The sequence below is a fragment of the Saccoglossus kowalevskii genome, chromosome 18 (assembly GCF_978046115.1).
Source record: "Saccoglossus kowalevskii chromosome 18, keSacKowa6.1, whole genome shotgun sequence".
Taxonomy (NCBI): domain Eukaryota; kingdom Metazoa; phylum Hemichordata; class Enteropneusta; family Harrimaniidae; genus Saccoglossus; species Saccoglossus kowalevskii.
In genome coordinates this window covers 4,450,208-4,474,042 of record NC_140658.1, presented here as the reverse complement: position 1 = coordinate 4,474,042, position 23,835 = coordinate 4,450,208, and the positions used below count along the sequence as shown (strand labels likewise).

The 23,835-nt window shown below is 37.7% G+C and overlaps 1 protein-coding gene across 2 annotated transcripts in view; it reads left to right on the top strand.

Moving 5' to 3' along the window:
- Nucleotides 1-1,471: 1,471 nt before the first annotated feature.
- Nucleotides 1,472-23,835, top strand: part of LOC102800518 (uncharacterized) — a 66,411-nt gene continuing 44,047 nt past the window's right edge. For both annotated transcript variants that reach the window (XM_085492707.1, XM_085492706.1), the window contains exons 1-3: nt 1,472-1,966; nt 14,120-14,248; nt 15,268-15,434. In XM_085492707.1, coding sequence (XP_085348833.1) covers nt 1,859-1,966; nt 14,120-14,248; nt 15,268-15,434 — 404 coding nt within the window. In that variant the 5' untranslated portion in view covers nt 1,472-1,858. The remainder of the gene's footprint in view (nt 1,967-14,119; nt 14,249-15,267; nt 15,435-23,835) is intronic.

The following is a 23,835-nucleotide window of genomic DNA, read 5'->3' as shown; positions in this document are numbered from 1 at the left end:
AATGATAACCCCGGTTAATGTGTCTGTAGAAAAAGTTGATACAGAAGAATGCATGATGCAATGCCCCAAGGCTGTCTTAAGACGGCAACAACTTTATCATTTCTCATTTCATTATTACCCCCCCCCCCATTTTAAAGTATAATTCAAATATCTGAATTTATACTATTATATTGCAATATGCTGGCCGTAATGCGTCCACCAGTCGTATTCTGTTTATCTGTATTATTCAAATGCACAACCATGCCAAACAAAGTACAAATAGAAGCAGTCTAGCTGAATCCAATATACTTGAAAACAGTTGTCTTCACTACACTGTGTCAGTTAGTCCAATGTGTTCAATAACAGAGTATAATGAATATTTACTAATATTTTGAGAATAAGGGTAAAGCTCGTAATGGTCTGTATCCATTTAAATCTGTTTTCTAAATATTTCCAGGGAGTAAAGGAAAAGAAACTTTGCCCTTGTTTCTCATTAACTATGCGGAGTTACCCAATGTGCTCGTGAGCAGACACCGTGACTATGACAATTGTTGAACCTTGATTCACCTGAATTGTACATTATTTGGTAAGCAATTTGTCAATATTTTACGGTCGATGCTTACTTTGCCTGTCATTCTATTCACCGCGTTACCTAGTATACCAACATGACGCGAAGTTTGCGTCGTGTGAACGTCAGAAAGCAACGAATTCAATACCTCTTGCATTGAGCACTGTGAAAAATATGCCTGGGGCGGGAGACAGGTAGCTCTAACGCACTGGCAGACTCGGCACTGCCCCCGGCAGGTATGACGGCCACGTGATACACGCGGGTCCACTTATACCGTGACGACTTTTGAGTATCAGCGAATAGATTGATAGGAGGTGATACACACATTAGTCACGGCAAAGAGTAAACAACGTCCCATCGTAAATAACAATTTATTATGTATTGCAATGTACTACAAATAGACTCATCAAACTCGGTGCCAATGCAACTAACACACTACTGTACGTTATTAGTTCTTGGACATAGTTAACTCTAGTAAACATGCATACTATTAAACAGCTTAAAAATATATTTTTGCGATACAGTATTGGTCTTTTTAATTTAAATTTTTAGTTATTAGTGCATATTTTACAAATACCACATAATAAATATTATAACAAGTTATGTTGACCAAACATATCGCCTATCATTGCACTATCTGAACGAATTGTATTGGATTGTAGTTTTGTGCTATCCTGTTACCAATGCATTAGTGTGTTACATCGTTATTTTAAATATCGCGTTGACTTCTGTCTATTGTTCGCCGGTTATTCATTGTTCGGGTGTATTCCTCAATGCGCGTACTGGGCGCTGATATGCGACCGTTCGCGAACGCAGAATTCGAATTTAAAACAGTGTTCTAGAACGCTGATATGCCACTCTGCCCGACGACGTTGGTTGTCGACCAATGGAACGCGACTTTGCATGTCATGTGATCGTGTTTATCGCCTATAATCAGTAAGTTGTGTACGTTAGGCTCACACCGTGTTTGCTGTGTGTGTGGTTTGTGAACAGATTTAAGTTTAGTGCATATGTTTATTCACTGCCGGGTTCCCGTGGAGGTCTAAGTGACATGACGCATTGCTCGACGAATGCAATTGGAGCTTTCTGATGGAATCTAACCAGGAGATGCAGCTTTGCAGAACGTAACGAAACTCCTCGGATAAATCATATATATGATAGCTGTTCTCGTTGTTTGGTGTCAGTGCTTCGGACTTGTACATCCGGTTCTTCTAGTTTTCGCTCGTCGCTGGCTGTAGTTGGGATTATGTGAAGGGGTTGGAAATCCAGTTAGTGACTTTACAAACTCATAAATCGACTTGAGTGGACACCATGGTTAAACTTCAATATATAGGACGTTATATTATCGATGGCCGACCGTTAGGAAAGGGCAACTTTGCTAACGTAGAATTAGCAACTCACGGTGTTACTCGAACCAAGGTACGTATTCAGACCATGTTTTATTTGAACCCATGTAATACCCGTTGAGAGCGTGCATATATTTATGTACGGTCGTACATATCGTGATATGCCTCCATTGTACTCTAGTTCAAATGTTTAACACCAAATTAAACATTCGTCAAACCAACAATGTCGTGTTTTCAAGCAACCTTGTTATCGTACATAATCGGCGGCCTTTGCTGTAACACCATTTTTTAAGTGCATAGGCCATGTTCGTTGGTAAACAATATGATAACGACAAAACAAACAACGCGTATTGCAAGGCGAATATTAATTTTAGTTAGATCAATATAAGCCCTATTCAAAATCGCGACCACATTTTAATAGAAAACTATGCGAAAATTGCAAAGAACGTCGATCTGGTTTGAATATCAACAACATCTAATGCCCATATTTAGTTACTAACTAAATCGCGACCGACTTTCCAACACAGTTCCTATGAGAGTAAGTCAGACATTCGGAGATATTCATAAATATATTAATATTGATACAGAATACAGAATAATTGATACAGAAATTCAATTTGTATTATGTGTTGTAATCAATACTGTTCTAGGAGGCCTTCCTTACCCTGACATTGATAGAGCACAATACAAGGCACAACTTAGAATATTGTACTTTTCAAAATAATAATATAGTGCATATGAAAGGACAGTACATTGCTAAACAATGACACACCTTGACAAACCACGTTGAATCAAAAAAGAATGCAGTACATAGGAAAATGAAAGTCGTGGTAGGCAACAGATACGACTGCTGGGAACTAGCGCACACGCACGCAAGATATTATAATGGTTGGGTCGAACGCACTAATACTGGGGTGGGCATGTCAATGGCGTGACAATAAAAGTTCACATACATTTGAAAACGCGACAAACATCGAGTGTGTTTAAGCAATTCTTTGCCAGCCTTTCAACAATCGTGTTCACATGGGAGAAAAATGAGCTCTTTAAAACGCGTCTATTGTGAAGACCGTGTTTAACTTTGCTGAATGTTATGACACCAATGAATAACTTTAGACCTGAAAGGAGCTGTACATCACTGCGTGCTATCTATCTACAGTACGGACAATGCTGGCAATACTGCGTGATATCTATCTACAGTACGGACAATGCTGGCCATATTCGGTTCTTCCACGTAAACAGAAAAAAAAATACTAGTATACAAATTTGAATATAATTTAGAATTAGTTGCGCCTAATATCTTGCAAGTGGATAAACAATAGAATGTAATTATCATAACAGTGAATACAACAGAGCTAATTAACATATTGTATTGTTTTGCAAATCAATCCCAACATTCCTAATAATTACTAATCAATATAATCAATATCGAATCGTGTTTTTCATTCAGTCCGTATTCACACAGGGCTTTCAATATAAGTGCCTTACTATTATTACATTTATTAAGTATTTAAAAGAACTTCCTTCCACTCTGAGCACCTGCCCACTAACATAGTTGTTGCTAGGCAACATTGTGACCTAATGACAAAATGCAAGCTGCATGTTGTATTTCTAATTTACTGTCCACAAACAAATGACTCATTTCTGGGTCTCATTTATGACATCATCACCTTGGTCTAACCACTGGTGAAGATGGATTTCTGATACACTGTAAGCGCAAATTCAAAGTCAAAGGTCATATGACGTGACTAACTTGATTCTGAAGCAAATCTTGATCTTGATAACCACGAACACACCTGATTACAAAATATTTGCCACGATAACCAATAACACATTGTGATTACAAATTGTGCCATGATAACCACGAACACAAAGTGATTACAAATTATGTGCCATGATAACCACGAACACATCGTGATTACAAATTATGTACCATGATAATTACAAACACATCGAGATTACAAAATATGTGCCATGATAACCACGAACACAACGTGATTACAAATAGACCATTTTCCGTTCATTGCGAGAATCACACGTTATGCGTGAAATCGAACGTAAAAACAGAACAAACAAAGGTCATAGCGTCGTAGTTGCGTCAAACATCGCGTGGGATTCGACAAACGCGAAAGTATTTCGGGGACATTTCCATGCTTAATAATGTGCTGTCCACATTTGATGATAGGCAATTTCGATTAAGTAAGGGTATTCGGAAGCAATATTCCTCTGTCGAAGATCGGCCGGTCAATGTAAGCTGCGAAATAAAGAAATTCTAGTTCAAAATCAAATCGTTCGATTTTTGCGGCAGACGTTCGACGCGCGTCTTTCATGCATCCCGCGAGATCTCGCAATTGTACGGAAAATCACCTATTATGTGCCATGATAACCACGAACACAACGTGATTACAAAATATATGCCATGATAACCACGAACACATCGTGATTATAAAAAAATATGCTATTATTATACATCTGTCACCGCAACTCCATAAATTACAGCGGTATTTTACGGGGTATTTTCATCCTACCATATTAGGAAATGCGAATTCCAAATATGGAATGATTACGCACGTAAGCATTCTCTAATAACAAACATGGCTGCCATCAGAGTTTGACCTGACTCCACACAAAGAAGTTCGCTGATTCTGTTCTAAACATTTTGAATTTTGGCATTCCCATCGTGTATCCTTGGAAGGGTAAGATGTATAATAATAAGGTTATTACGAGAATACCTCACAAAGTATACACTCCGACACGATGCGCATCGACCTCCACTGCGCGTCGGTCGATACTCCAGCTGTACTGTCTTCGTGCATACTTTGAGGTATTCTCGTAATAACCTTATATTATTATACATCTGTCTCCGTAAAGCCACAAGTTACAGCGTGCCGTAATTTTGCAGTATAGCACTGGATATTTTCATTCTACCGTATTAGAAACGCGAATTCCAAATATTGAACGATTAGGCGCGTAAGCGTCCGTTAATAAAAAAAACATGGCTGCCCCCAATGTTTGATTCTGGGAGGAAAAGATAAATAATGATATGGTTATTTACAAGGTCAGACCACGGTCTTCGTGCATACTTTGCAGTATCCTCGTAATAACCTCATATGATAACCACGAACACATCGTGATTAAGTTAATTCGGATAATGATTACAAAATATTGCCAAATATTACAAAATATTGCCGTTATCAATTTACCATGAAACCTCCTCTATTTTACCCATGATTCTTGAGATAACTTGAATAATCGTCAAAACTGCGCATGTGCGCTCTTTTGTGCTAATTTGATTGGTTGCCTGCTTCAAGTGTCATGGCGCACCACCGGTCGGTAACTATTCATATCGGCATTGTGAATGTCCAATCAAATTATAATTCTTTGTTAAAGAAAACTATGGACGAAATGATCGGTGTACGCATCACGCAGAAACCTATCACGTACTGTTCGTAAATGACGCTGGGAAGCAGCGAATTCTATATTGGTCGATTGGTGAATGACAATCATGTGATGAAAGAGACTCACAGTTTTATCTCTTTCCCTATCTCACCAGAAAGCCTTCAACTGTGCTCGACCCTAATAAATACTTTGGTTTGCTTTAAATAGGCTTGTCAATAAGCACCTTCCATGTAACCCCTCCCGGCAATGGAAACATGGCTATCACAATATGTGTCATAAAATATATTTTTTGAAAACAGGTCAAATATCGTATGCGAATATTACACAAACAATTCTATTTTATGTAGATGATCTAATATTTGAAAGATCTACAAAAAATGTAGTCTGTCAGACGAAATTTAGAACTTTTAACTTGAGGTAACCAAGGCAACCACCTGCACATTCCAAGGCATCTTTTGCATAGAACCCAACAGTGACATTCTAAAGCGGACAAAATGGCCGCCATCGCTGGGTAGTTTAATTAACTAAATAGTTTAATTTGAATAACAGTTCGGTGACCCAAAGAACACACAGGCACACAATTATGTATAATAGACATTTTTGCATTCACTGCGAAATGCCACATTATACGTGAAAACAGAACAAACAAAGGTCATAGCGTCGTAATGACGTCAAAACATCGCATGGGATTCGATAAAGTCGAAATTATTAGGGGGTATTTTCATGTATAATAATGTGCTGTGTGCCGTTGACATTTGATGATGATCAATTTTGATGAAGCCCGGGTACTCCAACGCAATATTTCCCTTTCAATGCTCGACATTTTGGTATTTAGCTATCGGTCTGTGTCTTTCACGCAATATGCGAGATCTCGCAGTGAACGGAAAATCACCTACCAGTATTCCATGAGATGCCAGTACGTTCTAGAAAACGTTAGAGGTAAATATATGATATTTATAAACATTTTGTTTTAAGATACAATTCAATTAATGTCCACCGTAATATTGACTTATGAGCAAACAAACTTGTCTAGTCCATGACTGAGTGTTGTCCAATAGTTTTAATTTTTTTATTAACACTTACACATTCCCCGGAGGGATTGGCAATGGTTACAAAAGTTTAAAAAGGAATAAAAGGTTACAAAACAGAAAATAAATATTAAAAAAAAACAAAAAAAAAAAACAATCTAAGCTAATACATTACAGATAATAGCTAGTATAAAATTATGATACTACGATAGTAGACTGGCAAAGTCGGGACTTCTTTTTTGTTTTACAAAAAGAAATAATTAATTGTTCTTCTAGTTCTTTTAGCGTGATCGTGAAAACTAACCTGACTGCTAAAGAAATCCCAACTGGACGCATCTGCGGGCATTTGACTGCTATTAATTATTCATGATGCATTGGTTATTCATGAGTGGGTGTGTGAAAGTAAACATGACCTTTTAAAGGTTGATCTGATTCGATCGCAATGATGGATACTTTAACTTTCTAAGTGCACAGGCGATACTTTCATCCATGTTTATTGATAACACGTCGATTTAAATGTCCAATGTATATAATGTATAAGTAGTCTTTCAAAATCGCCGGGACCTCAGAAGTGAAAGGTCACGGACATTAACATAGATAAGCTGTACTCTGGTTCGTTGTCAATGCTAGTCAACAACTTTTAATTAGCATAATCACCGGAGTTATTCCACCCCGGTTTTCACTCCAACGCAGGGGTCGCTTGCAGGTGCGTCCAGTCGTGATTTCTTTCGCAGTTTTCGCGATCATGTTAAAAAGGCTAAATTGACAATTAATTATATTTTTGTTTGTTAAAACAAAAAAGAAGTCCCGACTTTGCCAGTCTAGTCCAATAGGAGAACTCATGGAGGTATGGGAGAACTGTATTGCGCATATGGTTACGTAGAATGACGTAGATGTTTCAACATACCAGTGCGCAGTCGCGTACCACAGCCAATGGTAGTACTAGTATACTTTATTCTACTGATTGTTGTTCACAGAAAAGTGTGTGGAAATAGTGGTGTGTAAAACCACGAATCTAGTCCATGCCCTGACAGTGAAATACTCGGAATGCGATTTAGACCATATTCAAGAAATAATTAGAGGTTCCCATTTTTATGTCAATCGATAAGTATTAAAATGCACACACAAACAAAGAAACAAAATAAATAAATAAAACAATAAATAACAAAGTATAAAACTACATTTTCAAATTTTAATACCAAATAACCGTTCTACGAATTTATCAAATACTTTTTCAATTCTTGTTTGAATATTTGTCTGCTCATTATACGTCTAATCTTTATTGGAATGCTATAGTGGTATGCTACTAACTACAGAAACAATGCAGACGATTAAAGGTATTATACATGTTTGATATCTTACTGAGCGAACGGATATATCGAATGCAAATAAAATAACGTATATCAGAAGTTGTATCCATGGAAATAATTTCCTGCACAACGTTAAGCATTCCTCTGGCGATCATTTTGAATTGCAAATTTTACAAAATACGCAGTATCAAATGAATAAAGCTTATAGAATGACAATACTGGTAAATATTGTAAATACTTTTCTCCCAGTCCCCTCTATAAGCCAGTAGCCAGGAAACTACCAACACATCAGTATATATATATATATATATATCATGTGGGAAATATATTCATGAACGTATTGTAGTAACACAAAAAAGAAAGAAATGAGTGTTTTACCAAAAAAAACCAAAAAAACACACATTTATGTAACCTACATAATCTGCAAAGCATGCTGGGAAATGTTATGATTTCTTCTGTCATTCATTTTCAGTGTTTTTGTTTGTTTTTTCACCCAAAACCCAATCTTCTTCCATTCAACTTGAATTAAAAAAATAACAACAAAATGAATATATATAAAGTACAATACTCCTTTCACCTTTCTGTCAATGTATTTTTATCATATTTATAGTTTTGTTTTGCTTTTAAGATGTTTTTGTCTCTAATGTTTTACCCTTTGTTCATCCGGGCTGTTTATGTTTGTACGATGTCATGTGACAAATCGATTAAAAGTCAGTCTATCTACCTATTCGTCTAATTTTAGGGTGTCATTATAAAGTATTAAAAATGCCAAATATATATAATATAATTTGTGGCTTAAAGCGGGGGAGTCGTCACCTGCGCATGCGTCAGATGGCCAAAGCGTGTCATTGTTTTTAAACAAGCGTCTACCCATGAGCCCTTGTGTTTTTAGCGTGTGTTGTTATCGTCGTTTAGGACTCAATTCTCTCGCGTGCGCAGGTGACAACACTTCCGCTTTAAATGTTTTGAACAAATAGGAAAAAAACAACAAAAGTATGTCTTGGGTAGCAAGGTGTTATATTTGACCCTAATGTAACTGACCTGAAGCTTGTGGTCAAATACATCATGGCCTAGATTTTATCCAACAAGCTTTGCGAAATTTTAGTTTTTACATTGTATTTTATAGTGGGCAATCGAGTTTATCTACATTTTCAACTGTGAATACCCATGAATATATCCCCAACTAAAACAAGGGTCGAAGTGGCTGAGCAACGGCAAGTACTTGATGCCAAGTTTCAAATTACTTCACATATTTAAACAATGTTGTATCAGTGTCGCCATATCTAGTTCCTTTTCTTCTGACTTTTAAATAAAATAGCCGAATTATTTTTTTTTTCTATCAACAGTGTCTTGGTGGTCAGTCTAACATGACTTCCTGTACGCCACGTTAAGAAAATTATAATTAAATATGACTAAACTCGGTTCGTCTTTATTCCGGTTTATAGTGAATACGTTTTAATTAGATCTGAACATTTTCTTCACTGGTCTGAACAGGTTGTTTTAGCAAGTTTCTAGCAAAATAGTATTGTTCTATTGTGACTGATATCCCACAATGCATTGCAATTTGCCAGGTAAATGTAAAATTTTAATTTGGCATGAACTGCCTCAAAGTGGGGTCGTCATCTGCGCATATGGCAGGCGGCCACCGCGTGTCATTGTTTACAAACACGCGTCAACCCATGAGTCTATGCGTTTTTTAGCATGCGTTGTTAACGTTGCTCGCGCGTGCGCAGGTGATAGCCCTTTCGCTTTAAACTATATCTTGATACATATTTCGAATATATATTCATATAAAATGTTGAATGTCTATGCTGATGCTTTGGCAGTTAAGATGCGATAATCGACGAATCACAGTACGTCCACGGTCCAATATAAATAACATTACATTTGATATCCTTATCAGTTCAATACTGAAATCAACATCAACAAATAACGACGAAAGTGATTATCTAAAAATAACACGTGTGTGGGGTGAAGGGGGTACCTGTGACGATAAGATAAGACTGAAAACAGTACCGGAACTCGTCTGTTATATATTACCAATGGTCACTATATGGTCTATTTGTCATGTGACTACTTCATTTCACCGTGTTATCTTGCTAAATGGACAACAGGAAGTGACTTATCAAACTCTTACAGACCGGAAATAATAAGTTAACCATTGACTTTCGACAAGTTAAGAAATTAAATATTGGATCTGCATTTACCAATTTCCTCAGCTCTATATTCACACTCAGCACACAATGGGAGTCTTTGCAGTTTCCCTGTCTGTATGTGTGTATGTGTGTGTGTGTGTGTGTGTCCGTCTGTTCACACTGATATCTCAAGAACCATACATCGGTTTTTGTTGAAACTTGGTGCATAGATGCTCTGGGCCAATGCGCAGATTTGACTAGGTTTTGGTAGAAACCCATGCATATTAAAAACCTAATTTGCATGATAATTAGCTCATTTTTAGCTGTTCCATGACCGCTCCACTGATATCTAAAGAACCAGTCATTGAATTTTGATGAAACTCTTGGTACATAGATGCTCTGAACTTATTCACAAATTTAATTAGTTTCTAGTAAAAATCAGTGCATATTAATTACCTAATTTGCATGATAATTAGCTGATTTTTAGCTGTTCCATGACTTTTCCACTGATATCTAAAGAACCACTCATTGGATTTTGATGAAACTTGGTTCATAGATGCTCTGAACTAATGCCAGGTTTTGATTAGTTTTGGGTGAAAATCTGTGCATATTAATTACCTAATTTGCATAATGATTAGTAAATTTTCGGCTTTTCCACTGATATCTTAACTACTAATCATCACATTTCAATGAAACTTGGTACCTAGATGTCATGTGACACTGCACAGACCTAGTAGTTTTTAGGGTAATATCAGTACATATTAATTACCTAATTTGTATAATAAATTAATTTTCAGCTTTTGATATTTCAAGTACTAATCATCACATTTTAATGAAACTTTGTACATAGATGCTCTAGAACAATGTACAAATATGATCAGTTTTGGGTTAAAATCTGTCCATGTAAATTTCCTAATTAGCATAATAATTCATAATTGTTTGGTTCAATGAAACTTAGTACATAGTTGGTATGTTACATTGCGCAGACCTTATTAGTTTTACACTCTGTTCATTTTAATTTTTCCGATTTGCATAAGTGGTTTTCAGCTTTTCCATCAATATCTCAAGTACAAGTAATTTTGAATTAATTTTTACTGTGTCTCTAATACTCTCATCACACGGGAGTTCTTTCTAAGCCTTCTTTGATTATAATTTCACTTCCGGGTTGAACACTCCGCCGTGACATCGTAGCATTGTATATACTCTCTTGACATATAATGGTAGTCATGACAATAAAGAGGATATGATCCCGATTTGGGCATCGTCCGAATCGCACGGTCCAGCGTCCTCAACCTATAGGCCTCTACACGATAGAGGCTTGGCCGAATAAACTTAGACCTTGGCTAGCGAAGATGAATTTGGGCAAATTTGTTTTTTCTTTGTTAATGATGTATTGATGAGATAGACAGGATAGAGCAACGCCCCCAGAATAAAATAGTATGCATTGTAAAGAATGTCAGTAGACCGTGTTTAGTAACCCACTTACATCGACACCTTGTCTGGCCGAGTTAACAATACAGTAAAAGCAGTCAGCTTATATACTGAAGTAGGACCCGTCGAGACAGTCTGTTGTATTAGCCCCTCCCATGAAGGGTTCATATACTCGTCCGTCACTGTTTTTATCACATCAAGCTCCTACCACGCTATTACGATGATACTTTTATTTTAACTATGTAAAATACACTGTATGACGTCACAGACTCGATAACATACAATACATGCTACAATTTGGAGTTTAATTGCCATAGAAACCTGTCATCCCGTGTTCATATAGAGGGCGGTATTAAGTTTTAAAGGGGGAAGTCAGCGCTATATTGGTGTAATCTCGTTCGTAGGTGATTGTACCCGCTGTATGTTAATGAAGGACGCAATAAGAAGTGGATAAACTATTTAATACTTGAAGTATGTACACTTTATTACTCCCATGGTGCATCGCGTGAGGGTAATGGAAGAATTAGATCCCTGCTTCGAGAAATGATAATATTAATGCCCACACAGCTGATGTATCGGCAACGATAAGTGGTATGGACCACGGGAGTTACCGGCAATATTTAATATAGTTGCGATCAAAGACGCCTCCCCGCTTCTTTAAGTGCGTTTTCAGGGCGTTCAAACCTGCACACACAGCACTGTACTGTGGACGTACTGTAGTTTGTCATTAGACAAACTCCCGATTAACTGAAATCAAGTATGAGTTTTATCTTATACATTAAAATCGAATTCTTCAAAATGCTGGAATTCAGAAAAAACGGCAATGTTCCTGCACAGTGGGGATTTCACCTGATTCTGTAGGATTTGTTAGTCAAAATTTAATCCCCCAAATTGAGTTGAGTTGGGGGGGGGGGCTCCAAGAAAAACAAAATGTATGCGACTATATATGTGACAAAACAGTTGTAGCTCCTAATTTCCTTCGTATTTACATTTATTTTGATTATAAAATGTGAATTTCATATGATATATATGATATATGATATATATACTGTAGTTTGTCAAACTACAGTACGTCCACAGTATATATATATATATATATATCAATGTACGATTGTCTGTTGCATCACAGCAAATCTTTGAGCGTCAATGACACGTCATATCAGCTTAGATGAAACACTCACTGTGGACGAGTACCTCGAATAAAGTCCAACATACAAATACCGAAATCGTCATTGTGAAATATTAACAGGTATGCATTATGTCTTTGTAAGACGACGACGCTATCGTAGAAGTTCAACGACTTTGTCTTGATCGATTTTCAACGAGTGTCGCTAGATTAGCCTTAATATAACTTATGTTGTTGGCGTGAGGTGTTAATAACTTGTTTATATCGCTCATGTCGCTAGTATATTATCCGCCTCCCGGCCATGACACTGACAAGTACACGTACACTTGTGTTTAACGAGTAGATTCAGGTGAACCGTATTTCACATACAGTCAAATCTATCCATAACAAATCGGTACACCTGAGATGTGTCCTTGAAAACATTTATGTCGCTAAATGCTACTGGTATCTATGACGATTATATGTCGCCTAGGAGACGTCAAAACAATTCTCTAGCCCGGGTCAACAGTCGAGAGTAGAGTGTTGAGCAATTACAGTGAAGTGTTGTCTGCCACAAACGCCGCAAAGCAACGAGTCAATAAAACAAGTACGTTAAGGCACTAGTTACTTTCCAAATGTAAGTTGCTGTTCATAAAAGACAATGCACTCAAACAGTAGATCATCTGTAGTAAATGTTAAGTTAAGTATATTTTGACATTATTTTAATCTACATTCAAGGCGACCCACAGCATTAAACGGAGGTCACTGACACGTCGATAATACCGTGTGTTGTCCGGATGGATATCGCCCCCTGTGTGCAAATGATCAACACCGACAGAATTATTGTCCAATTATTGTTTCCTGTTAAACAATAGTCTGTTGTTATGAGCAGTGTTATTAACACTGACCTGAACGAACAAAGTTCGTCACTGAAAGATAGGTTTCACCTGTTCGTTTGATATCTTGATTTTGATTTTTCTCAAAATTGAACGAACGTTAACAGATTTTTGTCAAACTGGATACACATATGATATATGATTGTATTTATACGTTCGACTATTAACCTCTAACTAACCCCTCTAATACCCATGTATTCACTTTGTAAATACCTCTGTATTCATTTCAATATATACCTCTGTATTCACCCTTGTAAAGCCCTCTGTATTCATTCCAATATATACCTCTGTATTCACTTTGTAAATACATCTGTATTCATTCCAATATATACATCTGTATTCACCCTTATAAATACTCTGTATTCATTCCAATATATACCTCTGTATTCACCCTTATAAATACCTCTGTATTCATTCCAATACATACCTCTGTATTCACGCTTATAAATACCTATGTATTTATCCAAATACATACCTGTGTATTAACTCATATACAACCCTCTGTATTCATCCCAATATATACCTCTGTATTCACCCTTATAAATACCTCTGTATTCACGCTTATAAATACCTATGTATTTATCCAAATACATACCTGTGTATTAACTCATATACAACCCTCTGTATTCATTCCAATATATACCTCTGTATTCACCCTTATAAATACCTCTGTATTCATTCCAATACATACCTCTGTATTCACGCTTATAAATACATATGTATTTATCCAAATACATACCTGTGTATTAACTCATATACAACCCTCTGTATTCATTCCAATATATATCTCTGTATTCACCCTTATAAATACCTCTGTATTCATTCCAATACATAACACTGTATTCGCCAATACAAATTCATCCCAATAAATAATTTTGCATTTATCCATATAATAACCCCCATTAATGTAATATTTCATCACCAGGTTGCTATAAAAATTATCGACACTAAGAAAATTAAGGAAGATTACGTGAGACAGAACTTATATCGTGAAGCCAGAATCCTTGCCAAAGTACGTCACCCAAATGTCATACGGCTATATGAAACAATTAAGGTAAGCATTACCATGGTTACCAAGTAACATGACACAGTGACTTGAGATGTAAATCAATGTGAACGAGAGATGCTAGACAGTGCTCCCGTGTGAAGTGGACTCAACACTCTTTGAAGTTTACTGAACACGTGACATACAACCATATCAGACTCGGCACTGTCCATGTTACTACATAGATTGGTTGAACACTAATGACACCATGTTTCAATTCTTTTGACCAAGCTTAAAATAGTTATTTGGCATGCAAATTAGTGTCAGATATTCAACTACACATACAATACAAAGGGCCCAAATTAGTTTGATCAACTGTGAGAAATCTCTAGGCAAATACGGCGTAGATCTCTACACAAACGGGACATTATTGGTCGACGTGATGCCCTCGTAATGCGCCGATCATTCGAATAGCCCGCGAGAGCCGCGACCTAATGGATCGGAATAACCAATCAACGCTCTATTAGCTCGGTGAAATTTCATAGTCGTTTGTGCAATGTAGATCATTGACACGTCTGTGAAATTTAAATATCACTCTTTTGTTTTCATTAGTTTTATTTTATGTTGTTGTAAATTTTGAGCCATTTGCCAAACTTCCTATTAGGGCTTCTTATTTTTCCGAATGTTTTTCGGTTACCTACATTGTATGTATAATAGCCATAGGTGCAAATAACTCCCAATAAATGTCCATTATTTATTGTATTCATGAAGTAAGGCGGGACACAATTTATTGAATATAAAATTGCAACAACAAAAAAAATCACAAAAGCATGATTAATACTCACATATTTGTACCAAATTATAATTAGATCTTCAATTCATCGTCTGTGTACCAAATTGCAATCTACCCAGATATTGGTGGAACGAGATTTGACAACAATATTCAGACATACAGACGGAATTCAAACAGCGTGACTAAAATTTAGAGTAATTATTAGTTTGTAGCCAATATATCTCCCGTTACACTGCCATGATTACACTCGCATTTATACTAATATGCGACTTTTTCTTTAAAACAACAACAACAGTCAAGCACACTGTATTGCCTGGTGACTGAATATGCTGGGGGAGGTCAATTATTGGAATTTGTACGTAGTCATCGAGATGGTAGACTAAACGAAGAAGCAGCACGACCATTTGTACGTCAGTTGATATCAGCATTACATCATTTACATGAACGCGGCATAGTTCACAGGTAGGTGAATATATATACTGTTCATTATGCAGTTTATTCTTGGTAACGGTGGTTGGTAAATCAGGTATTTCCTGGTTACGGCGTGTTTATCCATCACTGTAAAGTAGATATCCCACACTCATTGTGGGAGTGTTGGGGGATCTTATCCCAAGGAAAAACATACCCACAATGTAACTTCCCCCACGACAAACTCGGTGAAATATTTCAACATTTTCGTTTGTTAAATATATACAGTGTAAGAATTTCTCTGAATAATATATTTAAAGTAACAATGTTGCTATTAGATTTGGACAAGTTCACAACAGTGTCGCTATGTTTTGGTATCAGTGGTGGTGATCTATGACGTGGATGTCGGTAACACGGGCGACGGATCCAAGCAACGATAATGTGTACAAGAATGCAACACTGCGTGATCACGTCGTATCTCCTCGATGACACAGTGGCTGGCGTCTAGCATTGCTGATCATCAAAATAAAATTATGACAGGTGGCACAGATTTTAAAATTGTTATTTTTGATGCAAGATGTGCACAATTGATTACTCTACCTGTAATCCGTGACATTAGTCACCATCCCCGACAAACCACTGCACGGAAACCATGACCGTAACGTCTCCATGGAAACATCCAATTTTTGATGACACATCAATTAATATGACCTTACATATATGATTGTGCGCCATGTCCTTGGCGTACTTATAATCTAATATCGTCTGCTCTATATGTTGTAGAAGTGGAACACCAATCTTTCACAATAATATTCAAGGCCTTACCGGCATTACCTGGTGTCACGTGATTGATGTAAATAACTGTGTTTTCAAGGACATATGAATTCGTCTGTCGGCATTGCTAGAGTAGCTATGTCAGCAAACGGTCACCTTAACGGGGCCAAGGCCGTCTACACTGTACTGGCAAATATGTTTCCATTTGTGCGGACAGTGTGTACCCCTGCCCAGTGGCAGCGCCGCCTGTAGGCACGACACGATTGACACTAACAATATCTGAACACACTTTCAGCAAATTATACAAAAACAAAGAGTGTATTCGTCGCTTGGGGGCGACATAACGTTTATTTTATATTATATTTTATAAATATGTTGATTTTGGATCGTACACAATATTAAAGTTTAATGGGCATTAAGACACGACAACGAGTTACCGGGTATTATATAGTATAATGTACACAGTTACCGGGTATATATATATATAGTATAATGTGACCAGTTAATGGGTTAATATCCGTCGTATCCTCTGTACAATATAATAAGTTAATGGGTATATATACGATATAATGTAACCAATTAATGGGTATAGTACGGTATAATTGAAATATGCGTTCAACTCGCTGATTCACAAATACACACTATTCACAATCTACTCTAATTCTGTGAGTGACCCTTGACCCGCCATTTAAACGATGTTTAGTTTTAATTTGCTGGCCTCAAAATACGATTCTGTAAACGAATGGTTGGCGAATAGGCCGTGACCTCGCGACCTCGGCACACAAGTAACATCTTGCTTTCAGTTAAGCATTCAAACCATTAAAAATCAGTCTTCTGAACCATAATGGCGCTTGATAATCGTTAAGATGTTGCCATGGAAACAAGATGATGAGTCACTTGTTCCATTGTCAAGCTCATCACTTTTTCTTGCTGATTGACCTGATATGAAGAGGTCCCTAGATTCCGTTAGCCCTGGAAAAAAATGACATCATCTTCGCACGGCACAAAATATGACACATCCGTATTTTTGCCGCTTCAATGCGCGCAGCATGACAATATATGTTAACCTACGTTCATTTTAGAAAATGAGAGTGAATACGGTGATATCGCGTTAGTTCACCGAGAGTCAAGGACCCTTGGCTTCCAACAACCACCAGAATAATTATCAATATTCGCTGCTCTCGCTTCGTAAATTTCACGCGACTTTCAGAAATTTAAGTCAATAGTATAATTGCATGCTAGAGACTTAACATAGAGTGCAATAGGGCATGCCTTGGCACTTTCAATCATGTTCATATCAAATAATGCCACTTCTTTATTAGTCACTACATCAAATATTAAACTTGCCTAGGGAGTTGATGGAAACAGTTTGGTGCAAGAATCTTCGTTATAATCTGACAAGCGACATATGAGCAAGGAAACGCCAGAAACAATAATTGAATTGTACAGTGCGGGAACTAGTGTGTTGCTATCTATAATTTTTAGTTTATGATCACGTGACTATGGGTAGTTAAACCACTCAGATTTTGTTAAAAGGGAAACGACCACGTGATCATATTAATCAAAAGCTGTCCTTGCTAGATTAGCGTCGTAGAGACAGATGGTGCGGGATTTCGTGATATGGTAATTGATACACCCGTTATTGCCCATTTTAGGGGGTGATTCAATGGAGACAATACCCCGTGTATAGCACACATTGTACAACTCTTTATTTTATTAATATTCTTGTTTTTTTAATGATTAAACGTGGTTTCATTCATATAGAGGTATGCCCTTATATGGTCGTTGCTGGGAGCGTGAAAGCTGCGGTGGCATATGACAGGCTGATTGAATTGAACATTTCGATGACAAATTATGACTGCAGCCATATATATGATTCATCTAATTTAGTCAGTGTCAGCATATGCGAGCATTACATTTTTTTTAGCTGAACGCTAATGTTGTTTAATTTTGGAAGGAAACGACGTTCTTATGTACAAATCAGGATTTCGCCGAGCAACAAACTCGGTCACTGTGCGGTGTGCCCTCAACGGTTGAACGCCAATTGTTGGTGGATGTGTTAAAAATACATAATTACGATGACATTACATCGCCTACATCGACAGCGTACGTTACTGTGCCATACATATGCTACAAAAGTGGGCGAAGTGTTATGGTGACACGTTGCATCTCACTGTGGTATTATAGAAACGTTCAGCTTCACGTATTGGCCCACCTTCCTGACATCAAAGACGCCGATACCAATCTGAGATGTCGACAGGTACCTGAAGTTGTAACAATTCTGGTCGTGCTGAGCTATAATAAAAAAACTGTCTTTTAAAACAATTTGACACTGAGTTCATTATTTTGTAAGTTGAACAGAAAATTCAAACGATGATTTTTTTATTGTGAGTTTCGTCCTATTTTAAAGGTTTTCAAGGTATTTTCCTATTGAGTGAGTCACGACTGTAACACGGCATGGACGGATTTCCTCACGTACACACATGACTAATGTCGGCTTATCAGTACATAGGCTTTCCCGCATAAAACAGTGGCAATTAAAAATGTAGTCGATGTCTATTGGTACATTAGCCACGTGTAACCAGGCGAAAATCACTCATGTCGGTGAATGGCGATCTGCGTGTGTAACGGACCTCCGTAATACTTTAAAGAGTTGAGGAAGTATATTGTATTGATTTACGACCTTCACAAATAAACAAGTTGGCCATGGTCGCATTATCATTGCAAGCTCAGTGAATGTCATTTGTGTCCATTGTATGTCAGGTGCAGGCATTCTCCGCGTACTACCCAAGACGAGACGAGGGGGACTAGCCGAGACCCTGCTTTATAAGTGATTGGTATGCTGTAGAACACTACACAGGAAATAGACGTAGCGTTACGTAGGCACACAGTGAGAGGGATATTTTTATGTAGCCTTATTATTTTCCTGTTAACGGTTTTAATATTGGTTGAATGTACGTAAGGACAGGCACCGTGACCTTCAACGTAAAACGTGTTTTTGTTGGGTTCGCTGAACCTATCAATTTTGAACGTTGAGGGTGGCAAGTAGTTACATGTATGACAATGCTCAACACCGCCTAATTATTAATTTATTACAGGTGTTTTGGCAGTGTCAAGAAGTGATATTTATATTGAACTAATGATGGGGAATTCCATGCCAAGTTCAATGAGATGTATCAATATTTATTTATATTTTATTAAGTGTTTAATAGTACAACTGTAAATACATTGTTTATTTACACTTGTGATATTATAATGGAACAAACTCAAGACGACCCAAGAAATATTCAGAATGTCGTCATATTACGGACAGGATATTAGGATAGTGTAATACATTTACCATCTGTCGTGTCATCAGAGTCCGAAATTAGTGGCCGGAGACAACAAGAAATGGTGCGATGGTTGCAATTGTTATAGTCTTCGTCCTATGACATTGCTACGACATGTTGTAAGTTGGGAATCAAGTTTGACAAAGAAAGACCTGTTAACTTACATCAAGTAAGCGTCGCGTTACTAGCCATTTTAAGGAATTGTGGGAGTGGAAAACTAAAATGAGCATTGCAAAACTTTTATCAAGAATCATGAGCGTTCATGTGTTGTTTTTCATCATGATCGTTCAAATTCCACTTGGTCTCTCATCAATCACTACAAATCTCTCGTTGTCTCTCATCGATCACCAGAAATTCAATGTGGTCTCTCACCAATTACTAGGAATCCAATGTTGTTTCTGACCAATCACCAGGAATTCAACGTGTTGTCTCACCAATCGCCACAATTCTATCGTGGTCTCTCACCAATCACCAGGAATTCAATGGTGTCTCTCACCAATCATCGGGAATACAACGTGGTCTCTTACCAATCATCACCAGGAATCCAATGTGGTCTCTCGCCAGTCACCAGGAATCCAATGTGGTCTCTCGCCAGTCACCCGGAATTCAATGTTGTCTCTCACCAATCACAAAAAGCTGTCGATAAACAACCACATTGTAATCCCCATATGTACGTGACAAGATTACACAATATGTGGTTATGAGTAATTCCTAAATATATAAAAAAGAAGATTTTCATTCTATCCTTAGTATTGGTGGGATTGTGAATTCACGTCGTGTGGCGCTTTTGAAGTGCAGCTGTATGGCAGAGGCCTGCTCAGCGTGCGGTACATGTGTTTTGTATTGTAATTATTGTTTTGACGACGATGGGTTGTCTATTCCCCTAGCCAGTTTCCATGGTAATTGTGATGTGATCCAGTTTACTCCAATAACCTTTAGTTAGATATGTGATAAACGTCACATGAATGTGATAATAAAATAACTCGCATCTAGATTGAAAGTATCGGCATATAAACTCGCAACTGAACTATAAAGTATATAAGCTATACGATTTTGAGTTGTGATTAGACGACTATATATTGATGCGGTGTCAGCCCCATCCCTAGGGTGTCAGTAACTGCAAGTATTGACGCATTTTGGGATGACAACAATCACAGTGGCTTGCTTGATATAATATTGTCGTAATAATGTTGGCAATATAATATAATATACGACTTCCGTTACCAATGATGTGACACTAGCATAGAGATGCTGTCATGAAAACGATTGTGTCAGTATGCCTAATGTGATGTTGCCATGAAAACGATGGGTCAGTAATACGATATGCCAGGGAACTGTCGACCCTGATGTAAATCACTAGAACTAAGAATTTTATATCACTGTAGTCGCGATCAGCGAATGCATTGGTTATCCAATTAAACCACTGGAACACAAGGATAAAACTACACAATGTATTAATCAGTATATTCATCTATACAGATAATTTCACGAATCATAAATGTTTTGATGATTTGTCAATTTTAAATGACAGTTGAAAACAACATGACCAATCTCAACGCGTTAATGGATATTTGGCAGTAAATTGACCAATGATTTGAGTAGACCCGCAAAGCCGTATGGGTAATGATCATTGTTATTCTTGTAGGTATATGCATTCTAGGCTGATATGAGAGTAATGCTGTCTCTTGACGGACTGCATTCTAGGCTGATATAAGAGTAATTCTGTCTCTTGACTGACTGCATTCTAGGCTGATATGAGAGTAATACTGTCTCTTGACTGACTGCATTCTACGCTGATGTGAGAGTAATACTCTCTCTTTAATGACTGCATTCTAGGCTGATATGAGAGTAATGCTGTCTCTTGACTGACTGCATTCTAGGCTGATATGAGAGTAATACTGTCTCTTGGTTGACTGCATTCTAGGCTGATGTGAGAGCAATAATGTCTCTTGACTGAGTGCATTCTAGGCTGATATACGAGTAATACTCTCTCTTTAATGACTGTATTCTAGGCTAATATGAGAGTAATACTGTCTCTTGGTTGACTGCATTCTAGGCTGATGTGAGAGCAATAATGTCTCTCGACTGACTGCATTCTAGGCTGATGTGAGAGTAATACTGTCTCTTAACTGACTACATTCTAGGCTGATATGAGAGTAATACTCTCTCTTTAATGACTGCATTCTAGGCTAATATGAGAGTAATACTGTCGCTTGACTGACTGCATTCTAGGCTGATATGAGAGTAATACTGTCTCTTGGTTGACTGCATTCTAGGCTGATGTGAGAGCAATAGTGGCTCTTGACTGACTGCATTCTAGGCTGATATGAGAGTAATACTGTCTTTTTAATGACTGCATTCTAGGCTGATGTGAGAATAATACTGTCTCTTGGTTTACTGCATTCTAGGCTGTTGTGAGAGTAATACTGTCTTTTGACTGACTGCATTCTAGGCTGATATGAGAGTAATACTGTCTTTTGACTGACTGCATTCTAGGCTGATGTGAGAGTAATACTGTCTCTTGACTGACTGCATTCTAGGCTGATGTGAGAGCAATACTGTCTCTTGACTGACTACATTCTAGGCTGATGTGAAAGTAATACTGTCCCTTGACTGACTGCATTCTAGGCTTGTATGAAAGTAATACAGTCTCTTGGTTGACTGCATTCTAGGCTGATGTGAGAGCAATAATGTCTCTTGGTTGACTGCATTCTAGGCTGATGTGAGAGCAATAATGTCTCTTTAATGACTGCATTCTAGGCTGATGTGAGAATAATACTGTCTCTTGACTGACTGCATTCTAGGCTGATATGAGAGTAATACAGTCTCTTGGTTGACTGCATTCTAGGCTGTTGTGAGAGTAATACTGTCTTTTGACTGACTGCATTCTAGGCTGATGTGAGAGTAATATTGTCTCTTGACTGACTGCATGTGAGAGTAATAGTGGCTCTTGACTGACTGCATTTTAGGCTGATGTGAGAGTATTAGTGGCTCTTGACTGACTGCATTCTAGGCTGATATGAGAGTAATACTGTCTCTTTAATGACTGCATTTTAGGCTAATATAAGAGTAATGCTGTCTCTTGACTGACTGCATTCTAGGCTGATATGAGAGTAATACTATCTCTTGGTTGACTGCATTCTAGGCTGATATGAGAGTAATACTGTTTTTTGACTGACTGCATTCTAGGCTGTTGTGAGAGTAATACTGTATTTTGACTGACTGCATTCTAGGCTGATATGAGAGTAATACTGTCTTTTGACTGACTGCATTCTAGGCTGATGTGAGAGTAATACTGTCTTTTGACTGACTGCATTCTAGGCTGTTGTGAGAGTAATACTGTCTTTTGACTGACTGCATTCTAGGCTGATGTGAGAGTAATATTGTCTCTTGACTGACTGCATGTGAGAGTAAGAGTGGCTCTTGATTGACTGCATTCTAGGCTGATGTGAGAGTAACAGTCTCTTGGCTGACTGCATTCTAGGCTGATGTGAGAGTATTAGTGGCTCTTGACTGACTGCATTCTAGGCTGATATGAGAGTAATACTGTCTCTTTATTGACTGCATTCTACGCTGATGTGAGAGTAATGCTGTCTCTTGACTGACTGCATTCTAGGCTGATATAAGAGTAATGCTGTCTCTTGACTGACTGCATTCTAGGCTGATATGAGAGTAATACTGTCTCTTGGTTGACTGCATTCTAGGCTGTTGTGAGAGTAATAGTGGCTCTTGACTGACTGCATTCTAGGCTGATATGAGAGTAATACTGTCTCTTTAATGACTGCATTCTACGCTGATGTGAGAGTAATGCTGTCTCTTGACTAACTGCATTCTAGGCTGATATAAGAGTAATGCTGTCTCTTGACTGACTGCATTCTAGGCTGATATGAGAGTAATACTGTCTCTTGGTTGACTGCATTCTTGGCTGATATGAGAGTAATACTGTCTTTTTAATGACTGCATTCTAGGCTGATGTGAGAGCAATAGTGGCTCTTGACTGACTGCATTCTAGGCTGATATAAGAGTAATGCTGTCTCTTGACTGACTGCATTCTAGGCTGTTGTGAGAATAATACTGTCTCTTGGTTGACTGCATTCTAGGCTGATGTGAGAGTAATAGTGGCTCTTGACTGACTGCATTCTAGGCTGATATGAGAGTATTACTGTCTTTTGACTGACTGCATTCTAGGCTGACGTGAGAGTAAAACTGTCTCTTGACTGACTGCATTCTAGGCTGTTGTGAGAGTAATAGTGTCTCTTGACTGACTGCATGTGAGAGTAATAGTGGCTCTTGATTGACTGCATTCTAGGCTGATGTGAGAGTAACAGTCGCTTGGCTGACTGCATTCTAGG